General features: G+C 35.8%; 1 protein-coding gene across 5 annotated transcripts in view; it reads right to left on the bottom strand.

Annotated features, from left to right (window-relative positions):
- LOC149922933 (transducin-like enhancer protein 4) overlaps positions 1 to 21413 on the bottom strand; it is a 39790-nt gene that overhangs the window by 5766 nt on the left and 12611 nt on the right. For 4 of the 5 annotated variants that reach the window (XM_090164082.1, XM_090164083.1, XM_090164084.1 and 1 more), the window contains exons 6-9: positions 17507 to 17569; positions 14736 to 14810; positions 6474 to 6804; positions 6225 to 6247 (exon numbers count right to left, since the gene is read on the bottom strand). In XM_090164082.1, coding sequence (XP_090020208.1) covers positions 6225 to 6247; positions 6474 to 6804; positions 14736 to 14810; positions 17507 to 17569 — 492 coding nt within the window. The remainder of the gene's footprint in view (positions 1 to 6224; positions 6248 to 6473; positions 6805 to 14735; positions 14811 to 17506; positions 17570 to 21413) is intronic. The other variant, XM_090164087.1, reaches the window with a different exon arrangement.

The following is a 21413-nucleotide window of genomic DNA, read 5'->3' as shown; positions in this document are numbered from 1 at the left end:
TATTACTTTTGCGATTTCCTTGAAGTCTGAGAAGATGGTAAGTGATAATAATTTATTCTAACCATATGTATATTTCAATACAGAAAACAAATATACGACCTATTACAAAATAATGTAATGAAGATTATAACATCAAAATTGGAAATGTTTAAGAATGTTTCAAAACGGTAAAATAAAGAACCCCCTGAAGCAATCGGTTCCGCCTGGGGTAATTCCGTCCCTTCTCCCTCATTTCTTTAATCTCCACCATATCCTTTTCAACCATAAAAAATTGCAGCCACCTCAGCTCCCCCTATTGTAGACTCTCGAAGCTCAATGTGGTCCGACTCCCGCCCTTTTGGATTTTACAACCCTCCCTCTTCTACCAAATTCCAAAAATGCCCTGTTTTCCCGAGTTTCTACGCTCAGAAAACGAATGGAGGGGGTACGAGTAAAAAGAGGACTTTTCAATAGTCAGCGGCCCATGACCTAACTGGAGGGCAAATCCTCCGAGCGTGACCTAACCCACGCTCGGTCTCTCCCTCTAACATTTCTTATTCAAGGGCCCGAAAAAATACGCCCAGAAAAAAAAATGATGCGGAATGAAGATTATTCCGGCGAAAACCCGAGTCCCTGAATTTCGTCTCCGTGCCACCGCCAAACTATCATGTAGGGATTTTATACCCGCCTTTTGGCATATGGTTGTAAATTTAAATGGGGGAAAACTGAGAAATTTCAAACGCCTATAATCAAAGTAAAAAATTAAATGTAAAGCAAAAGCCTTGAATCAGGAATCCATACAAAGTAGAGGTATGGATTCCTGCTTGAATTGATTGGATGTTCTAGCTGCCATTATTAAATGAGTCCGAGATCACTAGACTAAAAGAACCAATAGGATTATAGCCATGACAATGTCATCCAAAGAGCACGATCAAACCATGGACTCACTGTTTAGGCTTTTAAAAGCACGCGTTAATGCTGGGAAAAAGAAAATCACGGATAATTTTAGTTCAGTGTGAACCAACTTGGCGTCGCTGAAGTCGATTTCCGGCGTAGTTTCATAGAGAAGTTGGAACGTTCACGTTCAATTTTGACAAAATGGTGCCGTTGTTGACAGTTAAATGATAAGGTTTAGACCTTTTATTTTTGAAATTGGGCCTTTAAAAGTTTGAGTAATGGTAATTAACCATTGTGTTAAGTAAAAATAACCAGTTAGCGGCGTCTGGTTGAGGGTTTTTAATCAAATTAACTGGAATCCATTTCATTTCTAAACTTAAAAAATTTAATGAACTAAGCCTAACCTAACTTTCTCGCACGTACTGTCTCCTAATCCCCAACTCGCAGTGATAGTTGAACAACGGCCAACTTTGATCACGCGCTGTTCGCGCTACAGCGGCCAACACATTCGTTGAAATTCCGCGAGCAAGGATTTACCCCCTATAAACTGTACTATAATGTGTAGGAGGTCAGCGCCACGCTCGGTGGTTATATTGTCTTCAATGTAAAAACCATACTAAAAATAATAATCTGCTAGGGGCGCTGACGTCATACACATCTTTTGCTCATAGGTTAACACAGAAACGTCAACGAATGAGATGGCCGCTGTAGCGCGAGAGATGCGCGAGACATCAAAGTTGGCCGTGGTAGAACATAATTCTTGAGGAGCTTCAAAGCGGCTGATGTACCTCAGTAAGCCTTCCAATTTAGACCACGCCTACCGTGTCAAAATATCGGGAAAAGTGAGTCCCCTTAAATTCTTGGTCCATGGTCAAACGCAATTCGCCCAATAAATTTACGGCTAAAACTGTTTCTTAAATTTTTTTCAGACAAAATATTTAAGGTTCTATTTTCCGGTGCGTTCTAGACTCTAATCACCAATTAGTATCATAAGGTTATTACAAACCACCTTCGCGTAAGTATCTGAATCAGTATTCCTCTAATTTTCCTCCATTTTACAGCAATGACTTAAGAAATCGCTTCACTAGAATGGACTGATCAAAATGGCCGTAACAGTTTTAGTTGGGATTGAAAAACTAGATCCTACATCCCGTCGTCTACTATTTTGTAGTATTATCTGAATTATAGAGATTTCCAACTATTCTACTGGCATTTTTAATGAACGCACTATTTTTCGGCCGTTTTACAGTCTACTAAAACGTGCGCGTCCGCGAGTCACAAAACCGTTTAAATAAGGATGTTAGTTAGATACTTCCCCCGAACGGATCTTATAATAAAGAGTTAATTCAATGGTACAAAAATACTTTCCCTGCATTAAAGAATATACATTTATAATATTTGATATTATATTCCAGGGCTAACCGCATACTTTAAAATAATTAGGGAACGGTATTTGCGGTTATATCCGAAAGAGGGGGCTATTACCAGTATCGCATCGAGGCAAAGCCGAAGAGCTTTAATAGCTCATTAGAAAGGCGGGCCACGTTATCCCGTCTGGCAAACGGCGGGGGGGGGGGGGGGCGGTGGACATTTCGTAACGCTTCGGTTCTCGAACACCGCAGAAATTGATTTCAGAAAAGAGGGGGTTTCCGCTACCCGTCGCTAGGGGTCGCGAATAGCCGACGAATTAGCAAAACGGTCCCATTGAAATTCAAAAGGCGATTTTAGGGGCTGCCAACTACTAAATACATTATACAATCATAGCCTTATACGTGCCAAAACCAGCTCCAGGACACGAAATTCAAATACGCTCTGCAAATTTATTAAGACGAACGGTTTTCGGCTACTAAACTGGCGTTACACGACTCATCCCCCACCAACCTTCGTATCACATACTTTATATTACACGCGGGGGTTCACTACGCGCCAAATTCTTCGTTGCCCTCCTCCGCCCTTTAAAATAAGGGGTGTTATGGTTAATTTATAGGAAAAAATGGCGAATATTAAATATTTTTCGTCATTAATTTATTCATCGATGATAACCTGCCTTCTCCGATTCAAATATTTTAAACCTAGCGTCAGTAAATATAAAATGGGTAACGTTTTTCGCTAAGGAGTCAAAAATTTTAAATAAAATCCCATGGTGAATATTTATAAATATTGATAACAGCAGTTAAGTCAGACTCGAATCGCTTAAGAGCGAGAAATCATAATTTATTAAATTTGTGATTATATTATTATGAAGAAGAAAGGTAATATAATTTCCTATTTTTTTAAAAATATGCATCATGGAATTTGTCAATTGGTTAGTATTCAAAATAGTACTTTAAATACTATATTTTTCTTTTCTTTTCTTTTCAATACATTTATGAGAGTATTTAGTAAATATTTTCTTTACGTGGATTTGGGACTAAAACTCAAATGAGTATTTGGTTTTTTCTTCAAATTATCTTTCCCAAAGAGTATTTGGTTTTTTCTTCAAATTATCTTTCCCAAAGAGTATTTGGTTTTTTCTTCAAATTATCTTTCCCAAAGAGTATTTGGTTTTTTCTTCAAATTATCTTTCCCAAAGAGTATTTGGTTTTTTCTTCAAATTATCTTTCCCAAAGAGTATTTGGTTTTTTCTTCAAATTATCTTTCCCAAAGAGTATTTGGTTTTTTCTTCAAATTATCTTTCCCAAAGAGTATTTGGTTTTTTCTTCAAATTATCTTTCCCAAAGAGTATTTGGTTTTTTCTTCAAATTATCTTTCCCAAAGAGTATTTGGTTTTTTCTTCAAATTATCTTTCCCAAAGAGTATTTGGTTTTTTCTTCAAATTATCTTTCCCAAAGAGTATTTGGTTTTTTCTTCAAATTATCTTTCCCAAAGAGTATTTGGTTTTTTCTTCAAATTATCTTTCCCAAAGAGTATTTGGTTTTTTCTTCAAATTATCTTTCCCAAAGAGTATTTGGTTTTTTCTTCAAATTATCTTTCCCAAAGAGTATTTGGTTTTTTCTTCAAATTATCTTTCCCAAAGAGTATTTGGTTTTTTCTTCAAATTATCTTTCCCAAAGAGTATTTGGTTTTTTCTTCAAATTATCTTTCCCATAGAGTATTTGGTTTTTTCTTCAAATTATCTTTCCCAAAGAGTATTTGGTTTTTTCTTCAAATTATCTTTCCCAAAGAGTATTTGGTTTTTTCTTCAAATTATCTTTCCCAAAGAGTATTTGGTTTTTTCTTCAAATTATCTTTCCCAAAGAGTATTTGGTTTTTTCTTCAAATTATCTTTCCCAAAGAGTATTTGGTTTTTTCTTCAAATTATCTTTCCCAAAGAGTATTTGGTTTTTTCTTCAAATTATCTTTCCCAAAGAGTATTTCTGTAAATATTTTTTGCTAAGAGTATTTTTTATTTAATTTTGTAATAAAGCAAAAGTTATATTTCAATCGAGGAAATCCACTAAAATCTCTCTAAAAACAATTAATTCCACGTAAAATAGTCGAAATTTTTTTGAAACGAAAAAGGAAACCGGAAACAGGATCTATCATTTATCTCGAAGATTCCAGCAGTGGAAATGGAAAAACTTTCAAAATAACAGCGGAAGATAAAAATTTAACCACTTTCCCAACCTCTAATAAAAATAATACAAACTTTCTTAGAAAGATTAACCAAGTTTACTATTGATTTTGTGTAGTATGATGTCAAGGGGCCTTACAAACGGGGGGAGGGGGGGGACTGTGAGGTAGGGTAGCTGAACCGCGAGGGGAAACGAAGTTGAGTCTGTTTTTTCCCTAAATGTAAATGACACGCGCCTCTCATAACTCAGGGCCAAATACTTCTCCAATATGGACTCTATAACCGCGGTGTCCCACATCTCCCTCCAAGTGAGCTGCTGACGCTGTTATCCTCGGAAAACAAGGCGAAACTTAAGACGAGAGAGCCGCGGGGACCTCTTGCACGACCTTGTCTGACCCTCAACCGAAATCCGCCAAGAGTAGCTCGTATTCTTTCTCACGCCCCAATTTTCTCCAAGTCAGTTCCTCGACGCTACCATTCATTTACCGCCCTACATATTACCAGCAGAAATATATTACTTTCCAAATATTTTAAATTAAGGGAATAACATTCCCTTTAAGGACACTTGAAATTGAATTATGATTTTACCCTCATTTTATGCCTCGCGAATTTTTACTAAGAAATTGCGCTTGTATTACATAAATTTCCCTAAAATGCCCGCTTGCTTTAGAGGTCAAAAACATTAATAACCCAGAAATAACATTGACAGTTCGAATATAGCAAACCGCTCAACAGATATCCGCCTAACGATGTTAAATGTAAATATTCTCGAAATAATAGAGTCTTAGAAAATCGTTATGTAATGAAGGAAGCTTGCGAAAGGAAGATAAAAAATATGTACTTCTGATATAAGTTTTTTTATGTAGTTTATCTTCAATTTTTTATAGGAAAAATGGGATTATATTTCTAAAAATATAGGACTTTAAAAGACTATTTTCTCAAAATTATAGGATTTCATAGGACTATATCAGAAGTAAATGAACCGAAGTTATCAGACTGCTATACTCCCCATGTTGGAGGCGTTTTCCTTATGAAGTTACATTTTAACCTCGAATTTGAAATTTTGCGCGCTCCTAGGCCGAAAAAAGTTTTGTTTTTATGAAACCATTTTTTATACATAGAAATAGCATGGAAATAGCTATACCAACAATTCCCCAAGTGCAATTTATCACGTCAAAAGACGGGGTTGGAAATTATCTTTTATTTGACTCGATTTTCTCATTTTCATAAGGAAAACGCCCTCCGATTCTGAGCGCTATTTTGATAACTTCGGTTCATTTACTTCGACTATATGTTATTTCACTTACTAATTGTGTGCATTTAAAATTAAAATCTATATTTAGTGAATTAATCTTTGATTTTCACTTAAATATTCACTATTTAACCATTTTATCACAAAAATATACTAATAGCTAACCATGTTAACAATAACAAAAGTATAGACTAGAATGACTTTGTATATGAATTTATCCTATAGCTAAATCTAGCAATTTAACTGACATTATTATAGGATTTTATAGGACTTTTTGGAGATTTTCGTAAAAATATAGGATGTTACAGGGCATTTTTGAAAATATCGTATTTTATAGGAATTATAAACGTAAACCCTGTTGTATGTGGCGTAGTGATTCTACGTCATACGCTAAAATGACATCATTGGAGATTGTTCATTCTGGTTTGCCAATATATAGGAATACGTTTAACAATACCTAGTGTGTGGGTGATCTAAAGAAAAGGGAAATCCAAGGACACCTAGCGGATGACCTACCAACCAAAAAAAAAAACCAGGGCTTACCTGTCTTTCTTCGGAACTGTGCGCTGCTCGTGTAGTGGAGGAAAGTGATCAAAAAAAGAGTGCGGGATCAATATGGTCACCATGGTGACGGAGGATTCCGATGCCGAGAAAAAAAGGAGCGGGCGAGAGAGGAGAGACCAGTGACGTCCGGAGAATCAAGTGGCAGAAGCGAATAAAAGGAACGGAATATATTTAAGTACATTATAATAATAAACGAGATACGGTGGATATAGGAAAACAGATACTGACCACTACTGGATCTCTTTTCGTCGACGGAGCGATGGTCTTTGAGAGAGGCGACCGCGTTGGCCGAAGAGGTGATGGCTCCCAGGTGCGGCGCCCCGGGCCCGCCGGGTGCGCCCACACCACCCGCGGCTGCGGCCGCCGCGGCTAAGGAACTGGACAGAGCGAGAAGGCCCGCCGCGCTTCCTCCGGCCCCTCCTGGCATTCCCGGGCCGGCTTGAAGTCCGGCCGCGGCCATGGCGGCCGCGTGAGGCATCATGGGTAATCCGTGGGCCGCCGCCGCCGCCGCTGCCGCCGCCTGGGCGTGAGGAGGGATCTGTGGGGCATGCATCTGTTGCTGTAGAACGGAGGGAGGAGATCACGAGGGGGACAAAGTTCGTTCGGGGGTCAATCGGGGTCGTGGGTCGAGTGGCGGGAGCCCGGATGGGTCGGGAAGGACGGAGGCGAGAGGGGTGGGAAGGAGAGTGAACGCTTCAGATGAGAGGGATGCAGGGATCAAATTACGCGGCGAGGATTCATCCTAATCATCCGTATTCCACGAATCATTAGGAAAAATCCTCTCTCTTTCATACCACACACAAAAACGACATTCGGAAAAAATAAAACAAAAACCCTCCAAAATCATCTTCGAAGAACCGAAATTCCTATCGACAAAAACCGTCAACGTTTCGTATCCGAGTATCCTTTTATGAAGGGCTCGGCGTTCGGATAACAAATTTTCCGTTCATTTCTTTTATATCCATATCCGAAAATTATCCGAATAAAAACTTATTGCCTATTAAATCGTATAATAGTCGCGAATAATATCCATAAATAAACAGTTAATCGAATTTTTTATGATTAATTGAAATTTTGGCGGTTAATTTATCCGTTTCCGCGAGCTCTACCTTTACGGTAACGCCACCGCTTTCTGGTACTAACAAGGAGGCATCCCGAGATTTTTTTCAAACTCGGGGGCCATTCGTTTGTCACTTTTGCCATGACAACCAAAAATGTTTTTAACAACTCAAAATTTAAACTTTCTCTACGTAAAATACGAGGTAAAATAGAATGGCAAAATCACGTTTTGTAAGGAAAAAAAATTAAAATCGATAAAATTGGTTTAAATCAGTTAAATATAACCCGTGATTTTGCCATGCTATTTTACGTAGAGGAAGTTTAAATTTCAGTTGTGAAAAACGAATGGCCATTGAACCTTTTCTCTTTAGGAGCTTTCAAGGTACATGAAGGTCTACTTAACCCCCCGAGTTTGAAAATATCGGGGAGAAACACCTCGGGATGTCTCCTTGTAAGGGTATGGGAATTAAGACCATCGTCGCGTACCAGAATCAACACTTGGTAAAGGGCAAAGTGATAAACAAATATGGCCAAAAACAATTTTTTCAAGACAAAATAAGGTACGCGTAAGTATATTGAACGTCTTGTGATCTTTTGATATGCAAATAAGGCGATATTTGGAAAAGTAAGATTAAGTTACTACAATACTAAACTCGAAAAATTACTTTCGGTTTCCAGGGCCACAAACATTCCAAGGTAAGAGAAGTTTGGACTAATTAAAATTGAGACCGTTGCTACTTTTAGTCCGAAAATTTCAACGTATTTGGTCTCCCTTTTCCCGCGGTTTCGCTTTGAATCAATCACACGCTGAAAAATGGCTCGCGGTGAGAAAACGAAGGTGGGCAGGTGGGGCGAGAGGGTTTCGGCCGGGGCTACGACTTGATCCGTCTCTGGGACGAGATGGGGCCAGAAGATCAAGAGCCTCTCTCTCATACGGAGCGGAGAGAAGGGATTGTCCCTCATTAATCTGTCCTTAAAGCTCTTTTAGCTCCCCTCTAATGGCCGCGGAGGTATATAGCGCCACCAACGGTGACGAATGGAAATAACCTGCCAAGAGTGGCGCGGCGGTTTGAGGGTGGGGGGGGGATGACACTTGATTAGGGGCGGTTTGCTAGCTGATTAATTAACGCGAGTGGTCTCACGGGGAATCTCCTGCAAAACCTTAAAACGACTGCCCCCCCCCTCCCGGAATAAATTCGCTAAAACTAGTGGAGCACATTTTTCTCTATCGCCGTATCCGTCAACTGGGGTTCAACTATTTAGTTCCCAACCACCTCGACGTATTCATTACTTCTTTATCCCTATTATCATAAGTAACATAATAACAATAAGTATGACACTTGCTATTGCTTTAATACTAATTTTCTAACCGAACCTTTTTCGGCACTGATACTCTCTTCAAGCTGTAACTTGGACTCGTGACTTACCGTTTTGGATGACTACGTTTTGATAAAAATTTAAGCCTAATATCGGAGAGCCCGTTCTGGAGTCGCGAGTGGCTTTGGCTTTGTTTCGAAGCCCACGTGATAAAAAAACATGAGCTCGCGGCGCCGAGAAAAACTTTTTAAATTTTTATCATCTTAGCCTAATATTCCGCCTATCTATCGGAAACCAGATATTTCGGTTTAGCGGAAGTCTCGCGTATTTTAGACACTAGAGGGCTCTGTGCTGAGAAAACATCTTGATTACGCAATAACTATGAAAATCAGTTTGGTTGTAAATCTCGTTAATTGTCATACTTATTGTTATTATGTTACTTATGCTATTATTTTATGACGAGTCGGAAAGCTCCTCAACCATCTTTCGAAGTGACATCGCGGTTTCACCCCGGGCCACGAAATTCGATACATTTTTAGTCAAAGATTAGACGAAATTATCGATGTAAATTTTGTTGACGAGACAAAGTCGTTTTATTATATTAATACTCTAGTATTAATACTAATAATTAATACTGATTAATATAAAGGTTAAGTTAAGTGCTGTAGAATTTTAAAATGCTTGGATAGCCTCTATCGAGTTAACTTGTGTGGCGAGGGGTCGAACATTCACCAAAATATGTACGGGAATTTGGAATCTGGGATTTCGCGTCGGATTTCTAGATTTTGCAATTTATCGTCGGATTTTTGGATTTCTCGCCTAAGGTGGTGCCTTGGGTATTAGCCTAGCTGATTATTATTAGTATTATTATTATTTTCTAGATTTTGCAATTTCTCAATTTCTTGCTGGATTTTGCGATTTCGCGTTGGATTTTTTGATTTCTCGCCTAAGGTGGTGCCTTGGGTATTAGCCTAGCTGATTATTATTAGTATTATTATTATTTTCTAGATTTTGCAATTTCTCAATTTCTTGCTGGATTTTGCGATTTCGCGTCGGATTTCTAGATTTTGCAATTTATCGACGGATTTTTGGGTTTCTCGCCTAAGGTGGTGCCTTGGGTATTAGCCTAGCTGATTATTATTAGTATTATTATTAAATTATTTTCTATATTTCTCAATTTATCGTCGGATTTCTCAATGTCTTGGAAATTGTACGGGATTTCTTTGAATGTCCGACCCTTCATTGAGTGGTTCCTTTAGTATTAGCTTAGCTAATTATTAAAAATGTCTGAAAACGTTATCGTCATAATACGTGTCGTACATGTGCATCGTTGCAAGAGGTTATTATATAATATCGTTAATTTAAAATTTATCCGACAAGATTAAAACGTTTATATTTGTTATAAGTTTAAAACCAATATTCTTACAAAATTCAAATGTAACAAAAATGTTTAAGCTGACAAGGGTTACCCTAGTCATTGGCCAAATATCTTTTTACGAGTTTGGAAAGTTGGGGAAAAAAGTGTGAATTTCCGACAGTACATCCAGTCTATCAAAATACGTTAAAACAAAGCGAGAAAATTTACCTTGGAGAAATTCAAGAGCGAATCTAATGGTTACGATGGTACCTGGGGGGGGGGGGGGGCATTCAATACAAAGGAAAACCGCGTTACACACCCACTTACGCAATTAGAAAATTTGCGAAAATGACGCGTCCGTCCCCCATTTCTTAACTTTCAAGTGCCGCGTGTACCGGTAGAAATCTAAGAAGAAAACGCTTATAATTTCGACGTTTAAATGCGCGAAGGGCGGTTCGATTTTGGTCACGGCTTCCAGCTTTATATAATACGCGAATTAAAAAGTTCGTTGCTGCAGCGAAACCAACCATGCGTGCGCTGTACGCCTATCTTGGATAAAATATAATCATACCATTCGGAGAACGGAGTTAAAAGCAGAAGGAAAAAATATATAATCGAAAATTTAAAATTTCACGCCTGTTAGTTACGTGATAAGTACGGGGGTTAAATATTAGTATTTATTACTTGTTTTCCCAAAAAAAGTACAATTAATGAGCCAGTTGCGTTGAGTATTTTACTGAAGTAAACTAAGACAAATTGGACAGCTGTGAAATATTTTTAACGTGAAAGCTATACAAATACGCGTAAAAGGTCACGTTACTTCTAGTTTTAATTCATTTACGATATTAAAGAAAGCGATTCGACGAATTTGTATAATAAACTTAAAGGTATTGCAGGATAAATTAATTTAAAAATCGTTTCAAAAACCCTAATCAATCTAACCTAATCAACGCTAACCTTCGATCAGGGTTGCCACAAAATTTTCAGATTCAAATTCCCTGACTATTCTCTGGCCATTTTCAGAGATTTTCTTGGAATCGGTCAAAATCCCATGTTATTTTCAATGGGAAAATTTCCATTTTAAGTTGTCAAAAACATTTTTCGTTGCCATGGCAAAACCGTTGCCCATTGAATAAAATTTTCCCTTATTATTTAAGGCCAAACTTTTTATTTTATATTTTACTTATTTAAATTGACTTGTATTTCAGTAAAAAAGGTTATTACAATGTAGAAAAAATTAGCCAAACTTTCAAGGAAATAAATGATATGCATAGAATTTGTCACGGATCTAGAGTAAAATTACCTTCATTAAGTGTCAAAAGAAAATTGAATTCCCTGACTTTTCCCTGACATTTTACGAATTCTTAAAATTCTCTGACCTTTAACTGACTTTTTAGGCATATTTTTAAATTCCCTGACCTTTCTCTGACTTTTTAGGCCCATTTTTAAATTCCCTGACCTTTCTCTGACCTTTTAGGCCCATTTTTAAATTCCCGGACTTTTCTCTGATTTCCCTTTTTCCCTGACGTGTGGCAACCCTGTAACCTAAGCAACGCTAACCTTCGAAACTATGTTTATCAAAATTCAATAGAAAATAGGGGACCATTAACAAATTGATAAAAAAAAAAGTTTAAAGGGTGGGGGGGGGGTTCGTGGAGGTAAACTTTCTGTAGGAAAGCAAAAACGGAGGCAAAATCAACAGAGCCTAAAAAGAGGCTAACGCGTTCAAGCCACCCCGACGACGGTACTAAGCGTAAGCTCTGACGAAAGCGAAACTAGGAACCCTCAGCGACGGTGAATAACAATAAGCTTTTGTGTCGGATATCTGTCCCTAACAAACGCTCCTGTAGAGGGTGTGAGCGTCGCTGTTCTCTCTAGTCGAGGTATCGCGTGAGCGCACCTAGAAATCATTCCACTAGTTTCCGACGCGGGAGTAAATATCAATGCGGGGAATCCAAGGGTAACGTTTCTATTAAATTTGGTAGAGGGGGTTGAAGGAGGGGGTTAATAGGAGAGGCTTTTCGTTGTAAAGACACGCTCGGCTGCCCCGTCAAAATAGCCTCTCCAGATATTCAAATTTCCAAGTCACTCGATAAGGTCGTCAATGACGGGGGAAGGAAGTGTGTACGAGGGGGGGTCGGTAATCGCGACTTTACAACGCGCCTATTAATTCTTCTAAAAAAATGACGTTTTTTGTAACCCCTCGATTAATAGCCATACGCGGTTGACGAGTAAAACTATTAAGTAATTTACATTTATAAACGACTGACATAACCCGAACTGCACGCGTGAGCTGCGGAAAAGATGTCTAATATAGGCGGATACATTTCGATAGCACTTCGTACCGTTTTGGATTACAAAATGATATAGCGATTCTTAATTACCATACACTTTACGACGAATGTAGCCGCGAACTTAATTAGACTTTTTAAATTTACATTTACTCAAAAGTTAGCCAAGTAGAAAATAATTTCAAAGTACTTTTAATAAAAAATACTTTATTGTTAGGTCTATTTTAAGTAGGGATGCACCGATATATCGGCCTATTTTTCTATTTATTAACAAATAAAAAACAGCGATATTCGATTTGTGACAGGAAATATGTATCACGTAAAATGAAAAGAAGCATATTCGAATATGCTCTTGCAAATTTTTTTTCATGAAAAATTTGAATAAAATGGTATGACAGTGTGTACTGAACCGTCTTTTACAATGATTTTATCATATACACTACTGTTATGATAGATAACTTTGTTAATATCGGCCGATATATCGATGCATCCCTAATTTTAAGCCTACTGATTTCGCTTAAGGCCACTAGTCAGTTTTTTTCTGTTACAAGGCAGCCGAAATATTTTCATACTCAAATTCCCGATTTCTTATACTTATATATTTTAGTAAAATCTCCTTCAAAATGTTTTTCCAGCTAAAATTAAATTGCCTAAAATTTTTATCAGTTCTTAAAATTTCCAAACTGATTTTCAAATTCCTTTTTGAAAATTATATAATACTATTTTAAACAACTTTTAATTAAAAGCGTCAAAAACTCCTTCATAAAACTCTTAAGCGCATCCGAAATTTGAGATAAAAAATTCAAGCTTCCTTTGGTACTCTGAACTTCCTCTTTCACTTTTTCCAATTCCAGATTCCAACGTTTATATTATAGCCTAAACATTTTTCAAAATATTCGTAGCTTGCTCATGATCTGTGACGTCAATTTAACGTCATGGCAACCGTTTCAGGGTGGAGCTTAGCTTATGCCTACCACACTATGAGCAAACACCAGCGTTGCCAGATTATGTGTCGATAATTTCGAGATATTTTTTAATTTCAATGCAGAGAACCGTATAAAACTGCAAATTTTTAATATATTTTAGTCAATATTTTTTCCATAGGTTATTCTAAATGTTGCATTTCTTATAACCATAATAACTTCGACCACGTTAATATTTCCACGAAATTCAAATTTTTCATAAATGTTCGATAATATAATTATTTTCTGAAATAGTTTTTTTCCTGCACGGTACGATAATTTTATTTTAAGGATCTGGCAACGCTGCCAAGCACCCAATATCGCGGTTAAGTTATTATTTATAACTGCCAGGAACTTTGTAAACATTTTGGCGTCCGCGCGGAAGTTACCCGATACGAGTAGGGGTAGTAAATAAAGGAAAGGGGTAGTAAATAAATTAACAAAGGAAATTATTCGAAATATGGGATTACACATCGTCAGATACGAAACAATGACACCTAGTGGTGCTTTTATTTATAACAGTGATGATTTGGAGGATTTTTCCAGTATAAAACAAAAACCGATCAGTAAGTCTATTATACCCAGGGTCGGATTAAACACAAATTAATTTAAACGGAATAATACAATCATAGCAATTGTCTTGTATAAGTTTCGGATAATTAATTTGTATTTCGCCTTTACAATATCTAAATTTTATTTTAATTACAAGATGACCACAGAGAAGCCCTAACATTTTTATAGAAAATATAAGTAATATTTTATAAAATAACGGAAAATAAGGTAAAATTTCTGTAGAAAATTGCAGAAAAATATATTTTTCAAATATTTATGAGCTTAAAAAATTGGTTTTTAATGGAAGTTTGGTTTTAATAAGATCGAAAATGTTTATATTTATTTGAATCTGCGAAAAGCAGTAACTGGCTGAATTTTAGTCGAAATGCTTTCCAATAGGTGCTTCCATAAAATCCCCATCAAAGTCCAATATAGAGTTTGTGCTACCGCGACTGGACTTACAACATGTTTTTCGTTATACTGCCTAAGCTGTCATCAAAGCTCTGGCAGCAGTGTTCGGCGGGGGGCAAGACAGTTGGAGATGATTTTATATAAAGATCTATTTTGTAGTTTAAGGTTGCCGTTTATATTTAAAACACGTAGGAATAGTTTATAAAAAGAAGTTACAGACAGAAAGACGTGGAACACTATCGATTTAAGTTGAAAATATAGATGTGGTCACCGTGTAATTATCTTTGTCTCAAGATAAGGTAAATATTTTAAATAATTATTTTGAACAGTAAAACGTATCAGATTTGGAATTCAATATCAAACGTTTTTTCAATTATTAAAATTTAGAAACCTAAATTCCGCGGGCCCTATATGGCGAAACAGGGCCCGGGCCCTTAATATGCAATATAATGTACAGCGTAATCCGAGCCTGAACCAAAATTAGATCGAAAGAAAAACCAAAAAAAAGACAAAAACGAAGCAAAAAGAGTGTCAAACTCACCCCAATTATTGCGTTTAATTCGGTCATGGTTACTTGCTTGGCCCTCTCGACAGCAGCTGCCACTTGTTGTTGGTGCTGCAAACAACCGAAATAATACGTTCAATAACGAGTCACGGAAGAAGGGGCGTAAAACAGATAGTCGATCTCTGTCAAAGGCCTAATAGACTCAAATTGACAAAAATTATAACCTGTCAGTTCAGCCTGAAGTTGATACATAGTGAAATACGTTTCACGAAATTATAGTGGACGTTTTAAAAGCGTCACTTATTGAATTAAGTTCTTACGTTAGGGAATGCTAGTAGGAATATCTAAAGAGTGTGATATTTCCAGGTGCAACAGCACCAAAGTTGTTCGATTTAAATCAAGCTCAAATGATTTTTTTGAAAAATCGTTGATTTAAATCAGTTCTTATAAAAGGTATTAAATTTCCATAAATTATAGATTTACCATCGAGTTATTATATTTTAGACTATTTTTTTGGCATTCTGTTAGACTTACTTGACTATCATTCTGAAAATGTGATATTTCAAATAAAGTAATATGTGAATACTGTGATAAATATATACTTATTTCTTGGAATAAATATTTTTTTTAAATGATAAAACTGTCTACTATTGATAGAAAAATAATAACTAATATCAATAAGCTCATATAGGGCCCCCACTCAAATCTTCAATTTTGTAATAGGAAAAATAGGATTTTATTTCTAAAAATATAGGACTTTATAGCACTACTTTTACAAAATTATAGGATTTTATAGGACTATATATGCTATTTAATTTACTAACTTTATGCATTTAAAAACAAAATCTATATTTAAATAAATAAATCTTGGATTTTCACTTAAAAAATAGGAACTATTTAACCATTTTATCACCAAAATATACTAGTAGCTAACCATGTTAACAATAACAAAAGTATGGACTAGAATGACTTGGTATTATTTATCCTATAGCTAAATTATAGGATTTTATAGGACTTTTGGGGGATTTTGCTTAAAATATAGGATGTTATAGGACATTTTTGAAAATATAGGATTTTATAGGAATTATAAGACCTCTGGCGGCCCTGCTCATATATTGCTTTTAAAAAGTGACAAAAACCAAAAAATCGATTAAAATTTAAAAAAACGGTTTTGTTTTGGATTTTTTAAAAAAACAAAAAATAATCAACAGCCCTGAACAGCACCTACAATATCAATAACAACGGTGCATATGGAATAGCTCTTCCAACCGTCAACAATTTTCCAATTTATATTAAACATGCGGAGTTTCCCATGTCAACATTTTTTCCAGTTGTTAAGTACTAGCATAAGTTAATGATACCTCTAAGTAGACAAATAAGCCTTTTCAAGGTGGAATCTTTGTCCAGAAAATGTGATGTCAAATGTTGTCTCTCCGATTCCCGCGAAAATGAAAGATTTGAAAAATATCTCGGACCCAGCGCCGCTGTGCGGTCGAGAATGAAACTATATTGGGCTGAGATAAATAAACCAATTGCAAAAAAAAACGTTCTTTTGCCTCTAAGGGAATACCGAAATTTATCTCTTTTGGGGAAGTTCAAGCTAGCCTTGCACCAAACGGGATTAAAGAAACGTCAGCTTCGGAAGTTAAGTCTACTTTGATACGCAGTACGGAGAGACATAGGTCGATTTGGACAAGCATATCCGCCATAGGCAGCATAGCCATTTGTCTACTTAGAGGTATCATTAACTTATGGTACTAGCATTCCCACATGACGCGTTGCCAATGCTATACATAAAACATGTGCAACAAAATGGGGGCCATTGAAAATTATAGGGAGTGCTACAGTGGTACTCTTCAGATTCTACGTTTATATAAACGATGTGCATAAGCAAAAGTAAATAATTATTATAGTAAATAGTTAAATTAAGCCTGTGTGGTTAGTTAGGTATTAGCTTAGCTGGATATTACAGGGTTGCCACAAATTTTTTTGATTAAAATTCCCTGCTATTCCAGGTTTTCCCTGACTTTTTAAGGCCAAAATGTTTGTTATATTTTACTTTTATCAGAAGTTAATAAATTTAAATTGACTTGTATTTCAGTAAAAAAGGTTATTACAATGTTGAAAAAATTAGCCAAACTTTCAAGGAAATAAATGATATTCATAAAATTTATCAAAGATCTAGAGTAAAATTACCTTCGAAAATTGTCAAGATAAAATTGCATTCCCTGAATTTCTACAAATTCCCTGACTTTTTTGGCCCATTTTAAAATGCCCTCACTTTTCCCTGACGTGTGGCAACCCTGTATTATTATTATATTCCTTACGAAAATGATTTAAATAAAAAATCAGATTTAAATAAAAATTAGATTTAAATAAGTTAGATTTAAATAAGTTAGATTTAAATAAAAATTAATTTAAATAAAAATCAGATTTAAATAAAAATTAGATTTAAATAAAAATCCAATTTAAATAAAAATTAGATTTAAATAAGTTAGATTTAATTGAAAATTAGATTTAAATAAGTTAGATTTAATTAAAAGTTAGATTTAAATAAAAAAATAATTTAATTAAAAAATTAAATTTAAATAAAAAATTAAATTTAAATAAAAATTAAATTTAATTAAAAAATTAAATTTAAATAAAAAATTAAATTTAAATAAAAAATTAAATTTAAATAAAAATTAAATTTTAATAAAAAAATAAATTTAATTAAAAAAATCGATTTAGATTAAAAAAAAGTGTAATTTAAGAAACATCCAAATGGCAACCCAGCTAAGAAGATATTTAAAAGAATGTAAAATTACCTCTTGCGATAGGAACGGCAGTATCTGGGCGATGATGGCATTCAGACGTTTGGCTATTTCCGTCTACAAAAATAAAAAGGGTCAACATTATAAAAAAAACAGAACAACATCTTCAATAATAACGTATCGGGTGAAGGGTGGTGGTTAGTGAGAGTGCCGGATTTAACGATCAAACGGCGAAGGGTAGGGGGGTATGTTAATTAAGAGCGCCAGCCCTCTAAATCAGTCGAGCGGTGATAAGCGGAGACGGAAACGACATTCGAGAGTAGCGAAGAAACAATAAAAGGCCGCCGCCGACGGAAAGAGAAAAAGTCACCTTTTTTATTTTGATCAAAGAGGGGAGTCAAGAAGGGGCCGGTGAAACGAGTGGGTGGATGTCGCCTAGTCGAGACGACAGACTGAGGCGAGAAAGAATTTTCCGCCAAGAAAGTTGGGAGAAAAAAAGGGGACGACAAACGCTACTTATAGATGGCGCTTTTTATTCCTAATTAGCGTCTCGGCCGCGAAAGTAAGAAACTAGCCCCCTCTAGCCGCCTATTCGAATGAAGTTCATTCTAAAACAAAAGCGAATAAAAAAATATCTTCTAACAATTAGACGATAATATACGCTCGGTGAATAAATATCCAAGGACAAAAGACAACTAGGATAGACCGGATCTTCGAATCAGTCACGTATGCAAATCCAATTGCATTTCATTTGATATACCTTTTTTTATTCTTATTTTAAACATTTCTTGATAGAAATACGCGCTTAAAAAGGGTCTAGCTTGGGTGTAAATATTACATTCAAACCGCGTTAAACAAGCGGCCAGGTGTGTCAATATTTAGAGACGAATACGATAATTAAATTAGAACGGGATATTTCGACATAAAACGGACCATCCAGCCTAGACACATCAACCTGTCATTTCCTGTTTTCTCACGACCATCAAAACGTAAAAAAAAATAAAAGGGGTATTTATCGAGTAGCGTTTCATATTTTCAACTTTGGGCCAAGTACATACATATGATATATACATATGATTAAATACGAAATATTTAACATTTATTACTTACTTAAATTTACACAGGGTTTATTATAGTAATAAGTACCGGTACACAATAAAATAATTGGCAGAAATGCCCACAAAACCAGGTCCTAACTTGTGATTTTCAGCAGTTATGACCTGGTTTAGTGGGGCTTTCTGCCAAATATTTTATTGTGTACCGGTACTTATTTCTATAATAAACCTTATAAAAACCTAAATAAGTAATGAATATTAAATTTTTCGTTGAAGTATTTGAGTGACATAACTGATTTTTGCTTATAAATGGGTTAGTTCATAGTGGTAAAATTTAACCTCGTCGAGGCAGTCCTATATATTAATGAAATAACCTAAAATTTTTCGTGGGTCATGTTCTCATCAAAATGAACAAAAAAATCCATGTGCACCAAAACATTTCGATATTTGCATTTTTTTGAATCACCCTAATACATATTATATATATATATATATATATATATATATATATATATATATATATATATATATATATATATATATATCATATGTATGTACTTGTGTATAAAGGGCTCCTTTCACTGCGATGTTAACGCTCATTTAAATCGAAAATTTAAAATCTATCCCCGTCCCTTTAATTTCCGCGACGATGGTCCATTGGTCCAATGTAGGATTAAAATAAATAGCAGTGATATTTGACATTAGCACGCGTCAAATAGAGAGGGGGGGAGATAAAAAGCCCTATTTAAGAGGGGACAGGCAAAAAGCCTGTCTCTAGAAAACAATGGGAAACTCGTTGCAGAATCGTGTATCATTTTCCACGCCGCAATCAAAATGACGATGACAGCTGTAGGGGGGTTAGAATCACCAAAGATCACAATGAAAAAGGAGGATAAAAATAGTACGAAAACTAAAAATAGGGGGCGCTACTCCGGTGGGACGGCGGTGGGAGACAAATGGAATCGCGGTTTGGTGTCAACAGAGACAAAAGGGGGAAGAACAAAGGGAATTTCGCCAGGAGGGTCGCGTCATACTCGGCTGAAAAATTTCCCTGGCTTCGAAAGTTGACAAAAAAATAAAAGCGCGAAAAAGACTCGAAATATTCCATGAATGGAAATGAGTGTCTAAATGAAATGGGTGTCAGATGACAAAAAAATTTGGCGCTCGCTTTCATGTATGAATTCGCAAAAGAATGATTCTAAAGATTTGTTTTGCTACTGATGTTTTTTGTTACGAGTGATTTAGTGATATTGTTCACATTCTAAATAAAGCGCGCTAGCTCACCATTTAAATTTAACAGGGTTGCCACAAAATTTTCAGATTCAAATTCCCTGACCATTTTAAGAGATTTTCCCTGACTTATTAAGGCCAAAATTTTTCTTTTATATTTTACTTTTATCAGAAGTTAATAAATTTAGATGGACTTATATTTCAGTAAAAAAAGGTTATTGCAATGTGGAAAAAATTAGCCAAACATTCAAGGAAATAAATGATAATCGTGGAATTTGTCATACATCTAGAGTTAAATTACCTTCAAAAAGTGCCCAGATAAAATTGAATTCCCTGACTTTTTACCAATTCATAAAGGGAATATAACCTCAGGTATTTAGTGTGGAACACCAACGTTTACAGTTCTGGCCACTCTTGCCTTTGGCTTTAAAAGGGTTTGGCGCCACTGTACAGGGAAATTTTAAAAATTGAAGGGGTCTTCCGTAAAGATGGCTTTGCGGGTTATATTCCCTTTAAAATTCCCTGACTTTTTAGGCCCATTTTTAAATTCTATGATTTCCCTGTTTTCCCTGACGTGTGGTAACCATGTTTAACGTAACTACGAGGGGTCCGACATTTGCAAATTTTTAGTACGGGATTTTGAATCTCTTCGTGTTGATTTCGATATTTTAGAACTGATTTTCGACCAGATTTTGGGATTTTCAAATTGATTTCAATATTTCTGAAATCATTTTTCGTTAGAGTGTACGGGATTTTTACGAATGTCGGAGCCCTCACGTAAATAATAAATTATTAAACACTTTTTTCCTTTCAATTTTTAAATAGCTGTTAAAATATTTCACTTATTATATAATTTATAGAAATAAAATTTTAAGGAAAATAAATAATTTTACATTTTCTGACTAAAAATTTCCATTTTAAATTGAAGGTATACCCATAATAAATCCATCCAAAGAGGGTATCGATTCGCGAAGGACAGAATCGCTTCAAAAAATATATAAAAAACCGAGCTTCGAAAGTGCTTATGCAAGATGAAATAATCCATTTTTGGTAGATAGCGGACATACGCTTACGGCTTACGAACTAGACTGGCTAAGTCTGGCTTTGCTCTTTCACGTTTTAAGCTAAGCCTCGTCGCACGCTGCGCAAAAGGAAAACTTCGACAGAGAACTACGCCATTGAGGATGAGGGGGTAAAACCAAAGAGAGAGGTTGTGGGAGTTGGAAGACCAAGTCACGAGTGTGGGTGGAATCGTGTTTGGGAGCGCGAGTGGAAGGTACAAAAACACGAGAACTATCAGCTCTTAGGGTCGACCCCTTCGTCGCCACCATATACAAATTGGAAAGGGAAAAAAGGACTTTTTTATCCGTAGTTTTCCATGGCCGCTTCTATATATAAGAGCCCCCATAAAGCCAAATAAAAGAGGAACTTGGCTCCGACAACCTGATTAAAGAAGGATCAATAACTCAGAGGGAGAATGCCGTTTGCCTCCGCCACCGCCACTCTAACGGGGATATCTTTTTCTCCGCTACACTAAAACCCACAGTTTTTTTTCTCAATGGCGATTTCTTATCCTCGAACTTTTGTCGATCTCGATACTTTGTTTTTGGCGTCATAGCCAAAAGTACAACGTTGTAAAAAATGTCAAGATATAGAATGGAATAAAAATATATTAA

Source organism: Leiobunum rupestre, chromosome 11 (assembly GCF_980474605.1).
Source record: "Leiobunum rupestre chromosome 11, qqLeiRupe1.1.hap1, whole genome shotgun sequence".
Taxonomy (NCBI): Eukaryota; Metazoa; Arthropoda; class Arachnida; order Opiliones; family Sclerosomatidae; genus Leiobunum; species Leiobunum rupestre.
This window is presented reverse-complemented; position numbering and strand designations above follow the sequence as displayed.